This window comes from Ursus americanus, chromosome 22, assembly GCF_024610735.1.
Source record: "Ursus americanus isolate L20-20 chromosome 22, mUrsAme1.1.p, whole genome shotgun sequence".
NCBI classification, from domain to species: domain Eukaryota; kingdom Metazoa; phylum Chordata; class Mammalia; order Carnivora; family Ursidae; genus Ursus; species Ursus americanus.
Genome location: NC_142148.1, coordinates 20,105,645 through 20,124,969, shown reverse-complemented (window position 1 = coordinate 20,124,969; position 19,325 = coordinate 20,105,645). Strand labels below are relative to the sequence as shown.

The following is a 19,325-nucleotide window of genomic DNA, read 5'->3' as shown; positions in this document are numbered from 1 at the left end:
ATTTCTTGATGACTAATGGTGTTAAGCACTTTTTCGTGTGCCTATTGGCCACGTGTCGATGTCCTCTGGAGAAATGTCTATTCAAATCTTTTGCCCATTTTTACTTGGGGTACTGTCTTTTTATTATCGAGCTGGAGGAGTTCTTTATGTGTTCTGGGTATAAGTTTCTTATCAGATCTGTGATTTGTAAATACTTCTCCCATTCTGTGGGTTGGCTTTTTGTCTTTCTTGACGGTATCGTTTGTAGTGCAAAAGTTTTATATTTTCATGTAGTTCAGTGTATGTATTTCTTCTTTCGTTGCTTGTGCTTTTGGTGTCTTACCTAAGAAACCGTTGCCCAACCCTTGGGCATGGAGCTCTCTCTTGGGTTTTCTTTGAAAAGTTTTTATAGTTAATAGCTTTTACATGTAGTAAGGCTGTGCTCCATTTTTGAGTTAAATTTTTTATACGTGGTCTATCTTCGTTCATTCCTTTTGTGATACTTCCCTGCAAAAGAATAACCAATTACTCATGTAAAAGATCGTCAGTGATTTAAAAGGCCTTTAGGTGGGTCTGCATCAGGTCCGCCCAGAGTGAGTGTGTGCCGGAGTAGATTCCCATCCCTTTTCTTAGGGGTGTAATAGGACCCTGAAAGCAAGGTTTCCTGGGATAATCTTAACGGATATGAGAGAACATTGACAAACATGGAAGTTTTTCATTTGGATTGATTTGCCTCTAATCCAACAGAATGAAAGCTAAAACATTTTATATTTCTTTACTGCCTAAGTAAGCTGGAGAAGGCAGGGGGAACCACCCAACTTAGTTTACAGTTTTACAAGCTGAATTATCACCTTTCAAGAGATGATTATATGGGAACAGAAGAGAAATTACCTTTCCTGTTTTACTCTGAGCTCTGCAGCATGTATTTTAATGGCACACCTTGGGAATAGTCTGAATATCAATAAGACGATAGTCAGCATCTCCGGAATCCCATACCTGAATATTGGCTAGTGGCACAGCGGCGAGGAGGGATGTGGGGAATTGAGTCCATCCAGTTCAGTAAACTGCCCAGCAGGCAGCTGGATGAGCGGTTGTGGTGCTGGCATCAGGAGAGGTCTGGGCAGACATTTAGATTTACAGTCGCTGGCCTTGTGATTGCTCTCATAGTGTGGGAGGGCAGAGGGCTCAGGATGGCCTTCTGGGACATCTGCACTTGCACTTGGGAGGAGCGGTCTCTGGGGTGGGTGAGGGGAGTGGAGAGTGAGAGCAGGCTGCAGGGCTGTTTCCTTAGAATGAAGTCCTTGAATAGAAGCTATTAGAAGTATCAGTTTTTCGAAATTGGCTGTTCAGGAGCTCAGAGGGGGTCTTTTCTTCTTTCAGTGTAACAGCACTCTGATGTAAGATTGAGTTTGGCAGCATGATTCATCTTTTGGACACCTTTTCCTAGCGTACCTCATCGTTTATCCTCCTGATAACCGTACATCTTCCAACACAATGGGACACGCCTTCTGATTTCTGTTGTTCTTACGGCAGGTCTGGACAAAGACTGTCGCCTAACTGAACCGCTTGGCATGAGAATTGCAGAGTTTCCTTTGAATCCCATGTTTGCAAAAATGCTGCTTGAATCAGGTAGGTGCAGAGCAATAGTTCTCATTGATTCTGTCAGAGGGTTAGTTCTTCGAATTTTGTGCACCCTGCGGAAGAGGGCACGATATATTCCGAGTAGTGAAGGAGCTTTCCTCTAACGCTGTCTGATTTGGGGCCTGTTGTTAACTGGGGATTCTGTGTCATTCACCATTAACTAATTCAGTAAACACTTTTGTTTGTTTTCCTGGGGGCCTAGAATGGATGCCTGATTTTTTTTTAAACAGGGAAGTTTTTTCTTTTTTTTAATTATGGTAAAAAATACATAAAATGTACCATTTTAACATTTTTAAGTGTATGGTTCTGAGGCATTAAGTACACTTACATTGTCAGTCAGCCCTTACCACCATCCATTTCCAGAACTTCTTTACCTTTTCAAACTGGAACTCTGTCCCCGTGAAACACCAACTGCCCATTCCCTCCTGCCCCCAGCCCTGCAGCTACCCTCCTACTCTGTCTTCATGAATTTGATGATTCTGGGAACCTCCCTTCAGCGGAATCCTACAATATTTACCCTTTTGTGACAGATTCATTTCCCTTGACGTACTGTCTGCTAAGGTTCATTCGTGTTGTAGCCTATGTCAGAACGCCCCTTTTTAAGGCTGACCAGTATTTCACTGTGTGTATGTACCGTTCACCTGTCGACGGACACTTGCGTTGCTTCCACCTTCTGGCTGTCGTGAGTAAGGCTGCTCTGACCATTGGCATACAAGCGTCTTTTGGAGTCCCTGCTTTCACTTCTTTTGCGTATTTGCTTCCTGTGGAATTGCTGGATCATCCAATAATTCTATGTTTAATTTTTCGAGGCCTCACCATACTATTGTCCACAGAGGCTGCACCCCTTTGTACTCCTGCCACCAGCACACAAGGGGCCCAACTTCCCTGACACCTTCAGATGTTTGCAAGGATAGGAGTAAGGGGCGAAAGTTCATAAGTTAGAGGTCAAGTCAGAATCATCTAGAGAATATAGTTTATGTGTTTCTCCCCCCACCCACCACCCCTCCCAGAAAAGGAAATAAGAATTTTTTCTTGCTTTTGGCTAACTTGTATGTTCACTAGCAATTTACAGAGCTGTATTTCAGACTAAGTGTGGTGAGAGTTAGCTTTAGTTTTGAAACACCCAGATGACCTCAGGCTTACATTGAGAAAGAGGACTCAAGTTTGGGGGTAGGGGAGCGTGTCGGCCATGAGGCAGGAAGCTGTGGGGAGGATGGACACTGCAGTTCGCTGTCACTGTCCAGTGCCCTGGAGCACCGACGGCTGCAGACCCTGTTCCCCGGTGTGAGCAGCCGGTGCCCACAGAGTGCTTCCCTGGTCTGGGCGTGCCTTTGGTCTTGCCAGGTCAGATGAGCCCCGTCAGGAGAGAGGCCACCCCAGAGAAGGGCCTAGGAAGAGAGAGACTGCAAAAGGGACACAACCCACAAACTCCCTGCCCCCCCTTTCCCTCTCGGATTTTGGCCAGGACTCTAGCTGTTTTGATGGGAGTAGGAAACAGGTGTGGAGTGAACCTGCCCTTAGTGACGTGGCTCCTCTGGCCCCGCCGTGGTGCAGCGAGAGTCCTCGATGTCCCAGCTGCTGCGTGCGGTAGCAGCCCCTTTCTCAGAATCCTCCTGGGCCTCCGTTCATCTGGGCCTCATATGGGACATCACATTCAGCAGAGTAAAGTGTTGATATGTTATGAACTTGAACAAACTGAATATAAATATATGACTTTAGTTTGTAGTGTGGTGTCAGGAAAATAACAAAATGTCTTTCACCTCTCATTGACAGTACCTGTTTGAAATCAAACATGTTTTTTGTTTTATAGGAAATTTTGGCTGTTCTCAGGAAATTCTAAGCATTGCAGCCATGATGCAAATCCAGAATATCTTTGTGGTCCCCTCAAACCAGAAGTCTCAGGCAGTAAGTCTAGCCTTTTCCCCAAGCCATTCATACCAGTCTTTTTCACTGTGGGCTCCCCTTGTTGAAACTCTCTGGGAACCACTGAGACAGGGCTGTGCAGATGGGATCCACTTGCATTCTGAGTGTTTGCTGTGTGCCTGACATTGTACCAGACATTTTATGTGGTCGTGTTCCCTAGTGTCTTCCGCGTAACCCTGGGAGGTAAACACTCTTCTCATCATTTTTAGAGATGGAGGCACAGAAAGGTTAGGTAACTCATTTGTGATTGCACAGCCATGGGGCAATTGCCTTTCACAGTCCGGAGTGCCTGGCCTTAACAGTGACCTGCTGACCTTCCCATAAGGGAACTGGCCTTCAGGCTCCTCTGGGAGCGACCCGGGTGGCACGCTAGTGACGTAAGGAGTCGTGCCCCGGCATGGCAGGAGAAAATTCTAGAGATACTGAGTATATTTGTGTGCTTATGTAGGTATCGTATGTGCAGCTGCTTGAACTCATGGGAGAGCAGGGTGGTGTTGCCCCGATCTTACAGAAAGGAGAACTGAGGGATGGGGTCTGAAAGGATTGTGCAGCTGGTGGTAGCCTCCGAATACAGAGTGTCTACCGCATGCTGGACAGCTGGCCCCCTGCCCTCCTGGAGCTTACATTCCCCCGGGGGCTGCGGGGGGCTGTGGGGGGCTGTGGGGGGCGGTTCTTCTGAGAGAGATGGTATTGACTGGATAGAGGAGGAGAGAGACAAGAGCATTAACGTTTCTCTGATACCTCTGGCAGGCGTTACAGCGTATCATCTTCATCCCACAGCACTCGTGGTAGGTTTAATATCCCGATTTTTACAGATAAGGAAGTTGAGGCCGAGAAAGGGTCCATTACCAGTCTGAGATTTTCAGGAGGTGGCGGTTGCCAGAGCTGGTGCAGACCGGGTCTTTCTGACTCTGCAAGGCATGAGCTGTTCCGCGTGTCATGTTACCGCCCAGTGCCAGAGGCTCATAGCAGTCGGCTTCTAGATGGTGCTCTATTCCTTCCAGATTCGAGTGCACCGGAAATTTGCTGTGGAGGAGGGTGACCATCTCACCATGCTCAACGTGTACGAAGCATTTATCAAGGTAAGTACAGATCCCACTCAAAAGGCCCCTCAGCCCACTCAAGGTGATCTAGGAGTGAGGCTTCCAGAAGGTCCATTTATAAAGGAATGGCCAAGAGACCTCAGTATGTTTCTATTAGATGATTGCCAGTCCTTCCAATCCATGGGTGGGGCCCCTATCTGGGTCTGTGGTGTGATTTTGCCTGGAAGAACACAGGAGTTGCTCCTGGCTGTCCCCTGCCTGGAGATGTGACCTGCTAGCCCCGCACTGACGGTGCACCCCCCCCCCCCCGCCCCGCAACCGTCTCACACCCACCGGTGCTGCCGGCTGGCACTAGCAGACATCTGAATAGCAAGTCCTGTTCTATTTTCTGCCAAATAAGTGAGGCCAAGAGTGTGTGGTGTTGAGTTGAATCTTCAAAGCGGTCTCTGTGAGTTTGAGACTGTGTCAGCCGCCACTCCTCCAGTGGGGCCTGGCCGTGAGAGGGACGTGTGGGGAGGACTCGGTCTAGTCACATGCCCTACCCTGTTTAGCCATAAGCAGTGTTAATTTTTATTGTGTTTTCCTGTAATAGTCGCAACGTTTTATAAAACTAAGCAAATAACACAGCTTAAAATTCTCACTAAAAATTGCTGAAAAGAGAGCTCTAAAGATGATGAAAACTGTAAGAAACCTCTTATGTAAAGGAAAGGGTGGGAGGGGGAAATTAGATATGTCAGATTTTCAGTATCTTATATTTGTTTCTGAAATACTCTCTCAGAAGAGAAGAAATACTAAATTTTTGTTTCACCCGAGATCTAAGGGAGATTATTCAGTTAGTGAACAGTCTTCAGAAAAGCCTGCTCTCTTACTGACATCATGAATTATGAGCTACGGCAGTTAAAATTTATTTGTGTGAGCGCAGAGTGCCGTCCACACCCTGAAGCTTGCTCTGCCGGCGGAAGGCGGGTGCACGTCTACACCGCATTCGTGTATAGTCGCCGTCTTGGAAAATCTTCTGTGGATGACATTTTCTTATTTAAAACGCTTTCCTTTCTGGCTTAGAGTAGAATTGCAGAAGTACATCCCCACAGCAGTAATTTAACCTGACATAATGGTCCTACTTAAGAATGTAGAATAAAATTAAGTGCTGTTGATAGAAAAATCATATGTTGGGGATAAATAATAGTAATTTGCAAATTATTTCTAAATTGGCAAGTGTCCTTGCTTGCCTGTAGTCTTCTGGAATGATGGACTCAAAGAAAGTTGATGTACAAAGACCCATAGGGAAGTGGTTCTTTCTGATAACTCGCCACTCGGGTGGGTGTTTCAGATTGAAAATAACTGCTTGTCAGTTAGTGCTCCTTTGCCCTTTGGCACAGGGAATGAGGTGGAAGAGCGGTCCGATGGTGCACGTGGTGGTCAGCATCTGTTTAGGGAGAGGGGGCAGAAAGGGGCCCATTAGGACAGGAAGATCTTGTCCCACTGAGTAAGCAAGCGAGGGAGGAGGAAACAGTGCGCCTCGCGGTGTAGCCGTGGTCGAGAACCTGTCGCCTTTCTCTCACTCCCCCTCTGTCTGGTTGCCCTGTAGCACAATAAAAACTCGCAGTGGTGTCAGGAACATTTCCTGAATTACAAGGGTCTTGTCAGAGCGGCGACAGTGCGAGAGCAGTTGAAGAAGCTTCTTGTCAAGTTTCAAGTGCCCAAGAAATCTAGCGAAGGTAAGAGCAAACCCCCACACCCAGCGACGCCCCGTTCGTGCTGTTCACTTGTGTTCCCAGACGGTCCGTGCGAGGCTGGTGCGAGGCTGGTGCGAGGCGGCACGGCGTGCTCCTTATCTCCCCCGGGCTCACACGGAATTGCCCGTGTCGGTGAAAAGCTGAGCGTGTAAAAGTATCATGTTTTTTCCAGGGAGGTCCGTTTGTATTTCTGAGAGCTATTCTTAGTGAAGAAAAAACAAAAAACGACAAGCCCTGACAAGACTTCGGGATCATTAGCATTCACATCATCGCATGTTACGTAGTTAATTTCCCCATGTAGGCTTTGCAAGAAAAGTTGCTTTTAAGTGGACAGTATTTAGGGCTATTCTATATAAATTACATTTTATGTTCAAATGCAGGCATTACTCTGCAAGCCCATGCGTGGAGCCTCAGCAGTCCCTAGGCTAAGACATGAGTGCTGCATCGGACGCGGTCTCTGGCTCCTGGCAGTGACTGTGACTACCATTAATTGAGGACACACTCTTACACCATAACAGGGGTTCTACAAATATCCCCTCACTTAATCACCCACCCTGTGAGGTGTGGGTAATACTATCCATGAGTCCTAAAGCCCTAGGGAGAAATTCAGTAGAGTTGAGGACAACACAGCTGGTTCAGCTGAGCCGGATCTGTGTGGCTCATAACCAGTGCTTTTGAGGGGGTGGCTCTTCTGCTCATTCACTCGGCCATTGCCCAGTGAGTGCCAGCCACGCACCAGGCGCCCTGCCGCCCTCGGCACCGTGAGTACCTGCTAGCATTCCGTGAGTGCTGGGAGCAGGCCGGCGGTGTGCCGAGTGTTTCCACATGTGAGTTCATTTAATGCTCACGCCGATCCAGTGAATGTATGCTGCTCGTGTCCCTGTCTATAGATGAGATCAGTGGGCGAAGAGGCAAAGAGAAACTTGCTGAACGTCACACACGGAGTGTGTGCTGGGATCAGAACTCGAACTCGGGCAGTTTCGTTCCTGCTGTTTCAGCCTTATTTTTGCCTCTACCCTAACAGCAAGTGACTACAAAATGGCCAAGACAGTCTGACTCTCAGAAAACAGTGAAGTGAAGGGAGAGATTGATGCAGGTAGACAGAGTGCTACAGTGGGAGGTTTTCAGTTCTCTTCGAAGTTAGAGGAGTAGACCCGTCAGTACCCGAGGCAAACAGAGGTGGCAGATATGATAGGAGCACAGGGAGGAAGGACTCCAGCGGGGCAGGGCCTGGGAGGTTACACAGCAGGCTTCGAGGAGTGGCCAGGTCCAGTCCAGCAGCCTGGTTGCATGGGGCAGGGAGGCTGTGGAGACGGGCTTGGGGTGAGGGCCATATTAGATGCTCAGAATATTGATGAATGAAGAAGCTTACGGGAGACAGGAGAGTTGAAACCGGGTTGATTGGGTAAAGTTGGTGTCATTGATAGAAATGGGAACCTTCCAGAGGCAGCTAATTGGGGAGAAGCTGATCTAGTGCTTGTCACGTAACAGACGGATGACAACCTTCCTTCTCCATCTGTGTTTCTTAACCTGTTTTTCATTATCAACCTCTTGCTCAGGAGAAAAGTGACATTAAATTTAAATTCTTCCTAACTTAACGAGAGAAATTAAATATGAAGGAAAATACGATTTTGTAAGGCAGGGTTGAGCCTTGGTGAGCCACAGCCATTGCAGTATCTAAGATACCCCCCTTCCCTGCCCTGAGGAACCAATTTTCATCCCTTTGGAAGCCATGTCCCCCTAATAAGAATGTATGTTCTACGTAGAAGTTTCTTTTGAGTAGCAATTAGAGAGAAGAGACTGAATCTTGGATCAGATTATGGTTAGAAATGTAGATTTGAGATTTATCAGTTCTTTGCTGAGGAACAATAGAGAAAATCATGGAAACAATAAATTATGTACAAATTTAAAATTTCTAGATGTTAAAAAGCAAATAGTAAAAATATTTTTAGACATAAGAGATGAAAAATTAAAAACTTCATCATAGAATGAGTTCATTTAACATGCTTAGGAAAAAATACTAGTTTCCAAGTTGATATGTGGACAAAGGAACAGAAAACTCACAAAAGAAGAAATACAGATAGTTAATTCATAAATGTATAATAAAAGAAGGGGTACCTTTTTGCCAAAACATTGCCAGTAAGAATGCGGTGAAACTGACATTCTCATGCTCTGTTGATGGCTTTGTAAATGATACCGCCTTTTGGGAACTTATTTACCAACGTTCTGTATTTCATTGGATCTAAGATGCCATCATTTGTAAGGCACACCGCTGTTTTATGTACCACTAAGAAGAAAGTACTGCCAGTTGTAATTAAAAAATGCAGCCCTGATTTCATTGAGTTAAAGGGGGGAAAAGAGTGAGTCTTAGACTTGATGAAATGTGGTGTGTCATAAGCCACATACATGACATTATTCTTTGCATAATCACTTGGAATATATCCTGTGGAAGTCATCTAATAAATGGTTGGGCTCTATCCTTGGAAGATGTTTACTGTAGCAATACAGACACCAGTTAAAACGGGATAGTTGAAAAATTGTGAAGAATTACATGCTGTAGCTTATAACTACAGAAATAACGTAATGTTGTGTCTTACGGAAGAAACATTAAGATTTTCTCCTAAAAAGGAGTTTTGGGGGTCATTGGCCAGCCTGTGGTGTGCTCTCTTGGGTTCTGGTGCCCGGCCTTGCTCCTATCACCCTGTGGCCTGGTGGAGTTGGAGTATCCCAAGTGAAAGAAACAGTCTAGCATGGTTCCTTCAACGGCCGTAGATGGTGCCAGGGCAGGCGTCCCCACTGGAAGGCGTGGGGCTGGGGCTGGTTCAGGGGAGGTTTGCGAGGCGGCTCAAAGCAGCCTGGGCTGGGGCCTCGCATCACAGGCCTGAGCATGCAGAGCATAGGGCAGGCAAGGGACTTACCTATCACTCTGTTTGCTGCCTTGTGCAGGTGATCCAGATCCAGTCCTGAGGTGCATTGTTTCGGGATTCTTTGCAAATGCAGCAAGGTTTCATTCTACCGGAGCTTATAGGTAACACGATACTTTGTGGAGTCATTTGTTAGAGGAGAAATCTTAAAAATGATCCAAACCCCATAGAAAGCTGGTTTGCCGGGGAAGTACAGACATTAAGTTAAATAGGTTTTCTTTATCTCCTGCCTCCTTCCAAAGATGAGTTGAGGTTAACTACGTAGCTCTCAGCATAGTATCTTTACTTGATGGAAATGATTCTCAAATATTCAGCTTATCTGTGTGTTGTGGAAGGATGGTAATTACAAGCCTGGAGGCTGGAAATATTTCCATTCTAATAACAGAATAACAGAACTAACAGAAAGGACTGTTAGAGATGATCTTTCCTGGAGAAACAGCCCCGGCCGTCGGCAGTTCATTGTTTCTAGAGACCTGTGGGACGTTGTGGCCATAGTTGCTGTCTTTGGATGTTGGCAAGTGTTTCTTCATGCGCTGGATGTGCCTCCTGCCACAGACCACAGCCCGTTTCTTCTAGTTCCACTTCCTGGGCAGAAGATCACTGGTCACGAATGCCCTCCTAATAACCTCAGGACCTCGGCTCATTCTGGCCCAGAGCGTCACCCCAGCCTGTCTAAAAGTGCATCTGTTCTCTCATACGGGAGCCATCCCAAAGCTTCCTCCCCAGCTCTTCTTCGCATTTCCTTCATATGTGATGTTGTCATTAGCCTTTTCCGCTCAGAGAATACGACATTCCTGTTTTCTGAGGGGAAGTCAGCTTCATGGTCAGTCAGTCCCTTTGAGGCAGAAGTTGAGTCGATCAGCTCAGGCCACCTGGTAGCACAGCCAGGACCCTGGGGTGCTGATGTTATCACAGAGCTGGAGATGAGCTCAGTCATGGTGCTCGAAGCGCTTCCCTGACACACAGGCCCCTGGACCCCACAGAAACACCCCATAATTAGGGCTTGGGCAGCAGCCTCCCAATCTGTTGATGCTCTCTTGTGATCTGACCTTACCGATAGTTGTGTGCTCGGTAATTATTTTTTGAATTAAATTGAATCAAATCTGAGTTGAAATTTGGAAATATTATCTCAGACAAATGGATAGTCCAATACTGAGTTTTCTTTTTCCCCATTACTATGTCCCCCATAGCCTTTATATTTATTATTTAACTTTGTTTAATAGAAAAGTTTATATAGGTAACTATATGTATTATTTCTGTCCCTAAGAAAATTGTTTTGAGAGAGAATATACGGAAGATAAACATGAACATGGGCAGAGCAGTATATTTTCCATGTTTTTCCTGAATAGCCACATGCTGTTTTTTGTATGACTTGTTCTTGACTTCTCGGGTGGCAGTGGGCGAGGGGTCAACCAGGGCACTAGAGAAGATGGAGAGAATAGTTTGTTCGAGGGAAGTACCATCTCCGTGCATTTTTATATAATATGAAACACATCTGTGGGAGAGTCCCACTCGAAGTATTTCAGACTGACTTCAGATAAAATTCTTCTGTTTGCAAGGACTATCCGTGACGACCATGAATTACATATCCACCCTGCCTCGGTCCTCTATGCAGAGAAGCCGCCTCGCTGGTAAGCCACCGCCTACTTCTGAGCCTTGTGACCGCTCGGAAGTCAGGGCCTGGTTCTTGTTCATCCCTGGGTCCCCAGGTCTGGCATGGCACCTGCCATACATGTTTGTTGACTTTGTTATGCTAAGTCATCTACAGAAGTTCTGCTCTTATCAAAGATTTCCTTACGCAAATGGTGATATTCCTCTCCTCACTCGTGTACTCAGCAAGCTTTCATCTTCAGCACAGACTAGGTGCTAAACCCTACACTGGGCACAGCGATGTGGATTGGGGTTCTGTCACAGTCCTGATGGCGACACAAAGTCAGACAGATGCCAGCAGCTCAGGAGAAGGGCCTGGTGTGTGTGGGGGATGTAAAGCACTGAGGTTGGCACCTCACGTGCCAGGGAGAGTCAGGGTGGGCTTCGTGGAGGAGGTGACATTTGCTCTGGGGCCTGCAGATAGGAGTTTTCCGGCAGAAAAGGATGTGAAGGGAATACACACTTGAGGCAGGAGCAGAAGCGAAGCCACGGGAAGGTGAGGGACCCTCCTGTCTGGGAAGTGGGGAGTCACTGGTGTGGTGGGCCCAGGCTACCCCCAGGCGGTCTGTGAGATGGAGTGAGTTTGGGACCATGCCTGCGAAGGAAGAGATTCACACAAGAGGAGGCAGTTAGACCTTTTTTTTTTTTTTTTTTTTAAAGATTTTTATTTATTTATTCGACAGAGATAGAGACAGCCAGCGAGAGAGGGAACACAAGCAGGGGGAGTGGGAGAGGAAGAAGCAGGCTCCTAGCGGAGGAGCCTGATGCGGGGCTCGATCCCAGAACGCCGGGATCACGCCCTGAGCCGAAGGCAGACGCTTAACCGCTGTGCCACCCATGCGCCCCAGTTAGACCTTTTAATAGCACTTTAGTAGGTTAAGTTTTTGCCTGCCCAATTTGATAATAAAAAATTGGAGCCTGTCTTTTGTATGTCTTCTTAAAAGCTCATTTTTCTAGTAATTCATTTGTATTGTGTTTTAGAAAAATATTGCTCTCACAGTGGATTGGAAAATTTAAAAACAACTGGTTCTTCCCCACAGATCAGTGGAGAAGGCAGAGGAGAGAGCGGGCCTGGGGAGGGGAGATAATGGTAGAAGAATGAGCAGGCAGAAAGGCCCACTGTAAGGTCTTTGGCACCCTGGAGTAGTGGTTTCCAAAGTGCGGTCTCCAGGCGAGCATCAGCATCACCCGGAAGCCGGTTAGAAATGCAGATGTCCAGGCCACACCCAGCCCTACTGAATCAGAAACTGGGAGTGCGGTCCAGCAGCCCTCCAGGTAGTTCTGATGGGTGGTAAAGCTTGACACCCTTTCCCCGAGACCAAGGAATTAGACTTTATCCTGTAACCCGTGCAGATCCAGAAGCTGCTTAGCCGGAACGAGACTTGGTTAGTCAGTTCTGGGTTTAGAAATCTCACCCGATGTCCATCAGCATGAAGGGTGACTGCAAAAGGGAAGCAAACCTCGGTTCTAGAGTCTTTCCCAAGGGTTTGCTGACTTTGGGGTGACTAATTTGGGAGTTGCTTAATTTGGGAGACTTCTTTTTCCTGCTTCATTCCCAAGGAGCCCTGAAGGGCAAAGAGAGCGTGGCTGAAGAGAGCCAGTCCTGAAGCAGCCCCATCATCCTAGGGTGGCAAAGGGAGCATGCTTCCCCTCCGGCCTCTACAGAGGGCCTCTCCCTCTTCCTGGGCCCGACCTTCAGCAGCTGGTCATTTGCCGGCTTCCAGGAGCGCACAGTGGCGGTGTGGCCGGGTGTTTGTAGTTGTTAGGCGAGCCCTGCGTCAGCACTTCGGAGAAGCTGATGTCTGTCTGATACATGCACTCGGAAATCTGGGGATTTGAAGTTTTCTTCTTGGCTCTTTGGTGTCTCTTACCTCAGCATCAGGCACGGCCCCCGCCCCTCCTTTTCCCCTGTGAGTAGTGGTATAATTTTTGTACAGTGAGCGTACTGACAGCTGTGTACACCGGGTAACCCATAGTCCAAGTAAGATGTAGAATATTTCCATCTCTCTAAAACGTTGCCTTGTGTCTCTTTACAGTTAATTTCCATCCCTTTTCAGAATCAGGCAAGACTTCACTTCCCTTTCTCCGTTTTCTGATAAAGTCAGTGCTCTGTTGTGAGTTCTGCAGACTGGGAATCCGGAAGGGTCCTGCACTGAGCAGTGAGATGTTCTGGAAGTCATGTCAGACTGAGTCTCCCCTATAAAGTGGACACACTGTCACCCACCACTCAGCTCATGAGGCTGAGGTGCCCTTGTTTAGTGTAGCCCCTGGCGCACACAGTAGGTCCCTGGAAAGGGGGGAACGCGCCTGCTCTGCTTGCTGCGGTTCTGGGTTCTCACCGTAAGGTTTAGGAGATTCCTGTTTTCTCCTGCTTTCAGGGTTATCTACAACGAAGTTATCCAGACGTCCAAGTATTACATGAGAGACGTGACTGCTATCGAATCCGCTTGGCTGCTGGAGCTGGCTCCACACTTCTATCAACAAGGAACGGTAGGGGTGAATGGGGACTATCCCTCAAAACACCTGTTAGCTGCCTCTTTGTATGTTTAAGTACACATTGATTCTCCAGTTTCATGCCCTAAATTTGTTCTCCCCAATAGTGCGTGGGGTGGAAAGGCCACTCCCATATCTCTACCCCATACTGGGTGGAAGCACTATACTGTTCGCTCATAGTGAAGTGCATTTAGAAATACATCCCTCCAACTTAACAAGACAAAAAAGAGAATGTATTTTCGGCTCTTCCTTTCCCCCTCCGCTTCTCTTTCTTTAAAAGAAATTCCATCACACTTTGGACCATGTTCACAAGGAGTGGCACAAATACTGTCTGATGAAGATTGCCCCACAGAGAACATAAACTGGTGTGCAAGCTTACACTCAAGGTGGTTTGCACGGCGGTGGTGCTGCTGGGCGTTGGCATTCCTGTGTGTGCTCTGCTGCCGGGGCAGGCCCTCGTGCGGGACCAGCAGCGTAGTGAGCCTCGTAGAGGAGATGCGTAGTTTTGTTTTCTGTATTTTCACACACACAGAAATCGTCTGTTCATTGGGAGGGTGGGGAAGGCCACATATTCTTCTAACAAGATCTGTAATTGAGTGCTGGTTATATTTGGAAGGCTGGCATGAAAACAGGTAAGTCAGGGTTCACAAACTTCCATCGACTCATTCTGTTTGGTCTGCGTCATGTTTTTAATTGGAGTGTTTAGTGCAGTCACTCTTAATGCTGTTGTTGATACGGTTAGATTGAAGTCGGCTGCGTTGCTGGTTGCATTCTGTAGTCTGAATAAGTTCTTTCTTTTTTTACTGCCTGTGCTCTTTGTTGCCCAATGCCTGAAAACAGTGGTTTCAGATAGTTTGTTCAGTTTTACCACTGTTTATCCCAGAAAGGAAAGTCCAGACCTCTTACTTCATCAGGGCTGTAACCAGACTGCAGTGTATTCAACCCAAAACTTAGATTAACAAGTGCATTTAAAAATTGGGAGACTTCAGAGTATATACGGATTTCAGGTTCCTCCTAAAAGAAATGGTACGTCTGCCAGTGCTAGGGGCACCTGTTTGGCTCCGTTCATTAAGCGGCTGCCTTTGGCTCAGATCCTGATCTCAGGGTCCTGGGATCGAGTCCCGTGTCGGGCTCCCTGCTCAGCGGGGAGTCTGCTTGTTCTTCTGCCCCTCCCCCTGCTCTTAGTGTCTCTCTCTCTCTCTCTCTCTCTCAAATAAATAAATAAAATCTTTTTAAAAAAAGAAAGAAAGAAAACCTGCCGGAGCTGGGCCGGTATTACTGCTTGGCAGCAATCAACAGGGGCTGAGGAACGGCTGCTCGCTGTGAATGATGCGGTCCAGGTGCTGCAGTCCTGTTTCACTTGTTTGCTTCACTTGCTTGACTCCTGGAAACATTTGAGTGTGACCCCGTAAATGGAAGGCTCTTCTCGTCCCTCCAATGTCAGAGGAAATTGTCCTTTTAAAACCTTTTTAAAGTATTTAAATCGTATCCGATCGAATGAAAACTATTTCAAGCCTGTCTAGTTCTTTGCATATCCTCATACAGATGCTTCTGCTAGAAACCAGGTGAGCGGCAGGCACCAAGACACATTCAGAGTGTGTTGTCTGTGCTGCGTTGGGCCGACAAGAACCTCAAGTGAGAGAGAGTCTTTCCCCCAAAACCTCTCAGGCGGGAAGCAGCAGACTTCAGAAGTCCAGGAGGAGTGAGGAGAACTGCTGGCTGAAAGCAGAGAACAGTTCAGTGGAATGCTGGTGGTTCAAGTTGGAGGAGGCGAGCATTTGAGGGGGGGAGTGAACCCGAAGTTGTCTCACATCCATTAAGACCCTTAGAGAACAGGATTAACGTAGAAGCTGAGTCATTTTCCCTTCTCATCTCAAAACTACAGTTCAGGCCCACCAAGTTAGAGCAAGTAGCCCCAGAAGTTGGAAGAAAATGACAATCCCAGATGTCTGCATTGGTCTCTTCTCTTTAGATGCTTCTTGTCCCGTTCATTGATCCATTCTGATCACTGCCTATGATCAGAATATTTTTAAAGATGCCTGGATCTTACGAGTCATCTGGTGCCACAGCTTCATTGTATGGACGAGGGCTCCCAAACCCCCCAAGAACCTTGGCCCCTTCTTAACCTAATCAGTCCAAGGGTAGTTGCACTGTTAACTTGTCCGGAATGAATGGATTTCCCCAATAGCCCTGCAGGTCTCCGCTGGCCGCCCATGTATGGTAGACGGTCCTTTGTTGAACACGCGGCCTCCCCCTCATCCACAGAGGGTCCCTGGCTCTGTTCCTGGCACATTTGGTGACTTTCCATTGCTCTTGTTTTCAGAGTGTCACTCTCGCCCTGTATGGAGGCCTGAAATGGTCCAGAGTCGGCTGTGTTTATACTCTGCATTCTTCTCAGAAACGAACACCAAAAATGGTCCTGTGCACAGGCACAGTGACATCAGCCCCATTCCCAAGTGAGGGCTGGGAGTGTCTAACAGTAGCTGGAGGGGTCCTCTCAGGTAAAGTGCAGGGAGGAGAGAAATGATGGAAATGCAACAAGACCCCCAGGAACAGGGTGGCCTGCTCAGAGAGTTGCCTTCCAGTCTTTAATTTTGTGTCCTGCTTCTCAGAGGTGTCCTTGGGATCTAGGAAGAACCCTCTTTTTTTTTTTTTTTTTTTAAAGATTTTATTTATTTATTCGACAGAGATAGAGACAGCCAGCGAGAGAGGGAACACAAGCAGGGGGAGTGGGAGAGGAAGAAGCAGGCTCATAGCAGAAGAGCCTGATGTGGGGCTCGATCCCAGATCGCCGGGATCACGCCCTGAGCCGAAGGCAGACACCCAACCGCTGTGCCACCCAGGCGCCCCAGGAAGAACCCTCTTAACCAGGGCCTTTGCAAGAACCTGTCCTGGTCCTTTCTCCAGCACATGTGGTTAGAAAGGCACTTCCTGCAGCTCACTGAGACCTCTGTCCCATTCACTCCATCAGCGGGTACAGGTACTGGACGGTGGGTTAGGTCTCCTGCACACCGCATTCTTTCAGGGCCCATGGTTCCCCGTCAGCAGTGGCCTTGCTGTCATGTGTCAGCCCATGTGGGTGTGCGAGTGTTGGTTGGGCACTGAGCATGTTGGGGACCAGCAGTCAGGTTGGGAGTTCCTCATGTGAAGATCCCACTGCGTGTTAGGGTATCTCTTGGTTGTTTGCTTATGATGATTGAGGGGGACTAGGGATACGTCAGTTGGTGAACAGAGGTCCTTTATTGAAAGCTTCTGTTTACATACTCAGCCTTAAACACGTGCTTTAGGATTGACAGCATTTCTGGCTTTATCTTAGAATGTAAAGTATAATTGTATCCCTAAATCCTATTATCTGATGCCTGTGATTATAATGTTATGCATCTTGTATTCTTTATACTGGTGGGGAGTGATGTTTCTGGAAGGAAAGGGTGGCGCTAGGAGGTGTTCTTTTCCTTGTGTGTCTTCCGTCATGAGCGCTTGCAGGTCCTTGAGGGCCAGGGCCCTGAGCTCATGTACCTGCGTGTGGAGGTGCTTGGTGAAATGATGGATCTCCTTGTTCCTATGGGGAGGGTACCTTTCCTTGAGCATTTGCAAGAAATTCATAGAAACGTGAGGTGACATCCAGCCCGAGCCCAGTCCCCTGAGCACAGGGGTTTGGCTGTGGCTGTCCTGGGGGCTGTGGCAGAGGGAGAGTGTGTCCCATTGACACCTTCCCAGAGCCCTGGGTGACCAAGGTCGGCCATGGCAGGCTGGGCCCTGGGCTACTGGGCCTTGCTGAAGGCCATCACCTTTGTTGGTTCCTTGGGCTTTTCCCCTCCACACTGCTTTCTGAGGGGCACGGCATGTACCGAGAATGTGCGAACCAGAGGGCAGCGCTGGCATGGTTGTTGATATGGGGGTCCTGTTGATTCCAATCTCTCAGTCTGAGCGACCCCTAATGATGATGGTTTCTCTTCTCTTGCAGCACCTGTCCCTCAAAGCCAAAAGGGCCAAGGTCCAGGACCAGTGAGCGGAGCTCGGCTGCCGCCGCAGGGGTCTTGGCGCCCTCTCCTCCATGCTGTGGCCCCCCAGCCCTGGGCGGCGAGCTGGCCTCAGCTCACGTGGAGTCTTCTGCTGCTCTGAAGTGGGCCGCAGCCCGTTCGTTAGCCCCTTCCTTCCCTCCCCTCGGCATCTGCGTTCCTTGCTGGGATCCCGGGGGAATCCGTGCCTGGGCGGGCACCCCGCTGCGCTGCACCTAGGCAGAGCGGGAGTAGGCAGGGCCGTGCTCTCTGCTCACACAGCACTCACGCAGTGCCCCCGCTGACCCAGCATGCCACTTCCGGCAGGTGCACGGTTCTGGCCCAGCTTCGTGGGGCACGGGGAGGGAAGCTGCCCACGGCGGGCTGGAGCGCTGTGTGGGGTGCTTGGGGGGTGTGCTGGGCCGCCCTTGCTTTCCTTGGCGGGGCCACGGCTGTGCTGCTGGGTGTGAATGAGCGTGAGTCTGTGGACGGATGAGACCACACTGCAGTTTCTGCCAGAATCTCTGAGGGGCATGGCTGGCGGGCACAGGGGCTCCAACCAAGCAGCTTCTGTTTTCCCTCCGCGTCATGACCCTGTCCGTGTGTGGCAGGTGGCCGGCAGACAGGACTCGTGTGCACTGTTCTTTGTTAGGGAAGGATTTCTGTCTCTCACAAGTGGGCTTAGCTTTCTCTTCGCGTATGACACCGCGTCCCGCCGCCGCCACTAGCAGAGCACTAGTGAGCTCATCCGCTCACACCCTGGCGGGAACCCTCTGTCGCAGGAATTCACAACAGTTTAGAGGCTCTAAGCTTCTGTAGCTCAGGAACATAACTTGTATATTTGTTTTTTGTTTCTTTGCTTGGGTTTGGCGAGAACCCAGGGCGGCCCTCCCAGCAGGCACTGGTTCCATCGTCGCCCCAGGGCTGCTTCGCCGGGATGACGTTTGCATTTAGCACATGCCCGATGCGGGGTTTCTCCCTCTCCCCTTACAGTTTCAGTGACCTTTATTTCAAAAACTCGTGGCTTGAAACTTTATTTTTGTACAGATCTTAGTTTGGATGTGCCACTTTTGGCACCAAACGTGTATGTCATTTTTATTTCCATTTTGTAAACATGTAAATAATAGTGACAACTTGTTAACAATAGTAAACCTTTGTACCTCAAGTAAATGTGTTCCCTCCCGCCCGTGGTACTTGTGGTCTGTATTTTAAGATGGTCCAGTGAGTTCTTCTGCAAGAGGGCCTGATGTTAGCTAAGAAACCTGATGCTCTGGCTTCTCCGTGGACGCGGGAAGCCTCATATCACAAGATCAGCACGACCATACGCCCTCAGGAGCTCATGGGAGCAAACCAGGGGATGTTGTTTAAATAAAGTCCTACAGAGGTGCTAATTTTTGCCAGTTTCTGATTGGGATCTTTCTGTAGAGAGGTCAGAAACACTTATTTTTATAAAGTCTGAATTTAGAACCAGGGCTGATCGTGATAAGCTGCTGTGGGAGGAGGAAAGGGTACAGGATCCACACCCTCTGCGGAGAGACTGGAGTTGCAAAAGGGGAGCGCAGACAAATGGTGCCGGCGAGGGGGTGTGCGCAGACGGGAGGGAGCACAGCGTCCTCTCTGCCCGAGTGCCGGGCTCCCGGCATATCTGCCCCTGGGCCTCCACCTCTTGCGGGGCAGCCGTTCCTTCACCATCAGAGGCTGCAGCCCCAGAGTCCTGGCCTGGCGGAGGCCCCCTCCCTGCGTGCGAGCAGGCACACAGCCTTGTCAGCTAGTCGCGTCCCGGCCTGGTTCCGCGCGGCCGGATTGCCGGGCTACCCGAGACGGTCCCTGTGGAGCTCCGCCAGGACCAGTTCCCTCAGGCTCCTCGTCGGTTTTCGTCGGGTGTTTTTAGTGCAATTCAGACAGCATGCGGGTGCCTTCGTTTGAAGCCAGGTGCTC

At 48.7% G+C, this 19,325-nt stretch overlaps 1 protein-coding gene across 6 annotated transcripts in view; it reads left to right on the top strand.

Annotated features, from left to right (window-relative positions):
- The window catches only part of DHX35 (DEAH-box helicase 35), a 63,460-nt gene extending 44,682 nt beyond the window's left edge, over positions 1-18,778 (top strand). For 5 of the 6 annotated variants that reach the window (XM_045804618.2, XM_045804621.2, XM_045804622.2 and 2 more), the window contains 8 exons: positions 1,513-1,608; positions 3,431-3,525; positions 4,548-4,625; positions 6,175-6,304; positions 9,269-9,350; positions 10,806-10,877; positions 13,275-13,386; positions 17,354-18,778. In XM_045804618.2, coding sequence (XP_045660574.2) covers positions 1,513-1,608; positions 3,431-3,525; positions 4,548-4,625; positions 6,175-6,304; positions 9,269-9,350; positions 10,806-10,877; positions 13,275-13,386; positions 17,354-17,398 — 710 coding nt within the window. In that variant the 3' untranslated portion in view covers positions 17,399-18,778. Of the gene's footprint in view, positions 1-1,512; positions 1,609-3,430; positions 3,526-4,547; positions 4,626-6,174; positions 6,305-9,268; positions 9,351-10,805; positions 10,878-13,274; positions 13,387-13,669; positions 14,644-17,353 lie in introns of those variants that run through there. The other variant, XM_087853581.1, reaches the window with a different exon arrangement.
- The last annotated feature ends 547 nt before the right edge of the window (positions 18,779-19,325 follow it).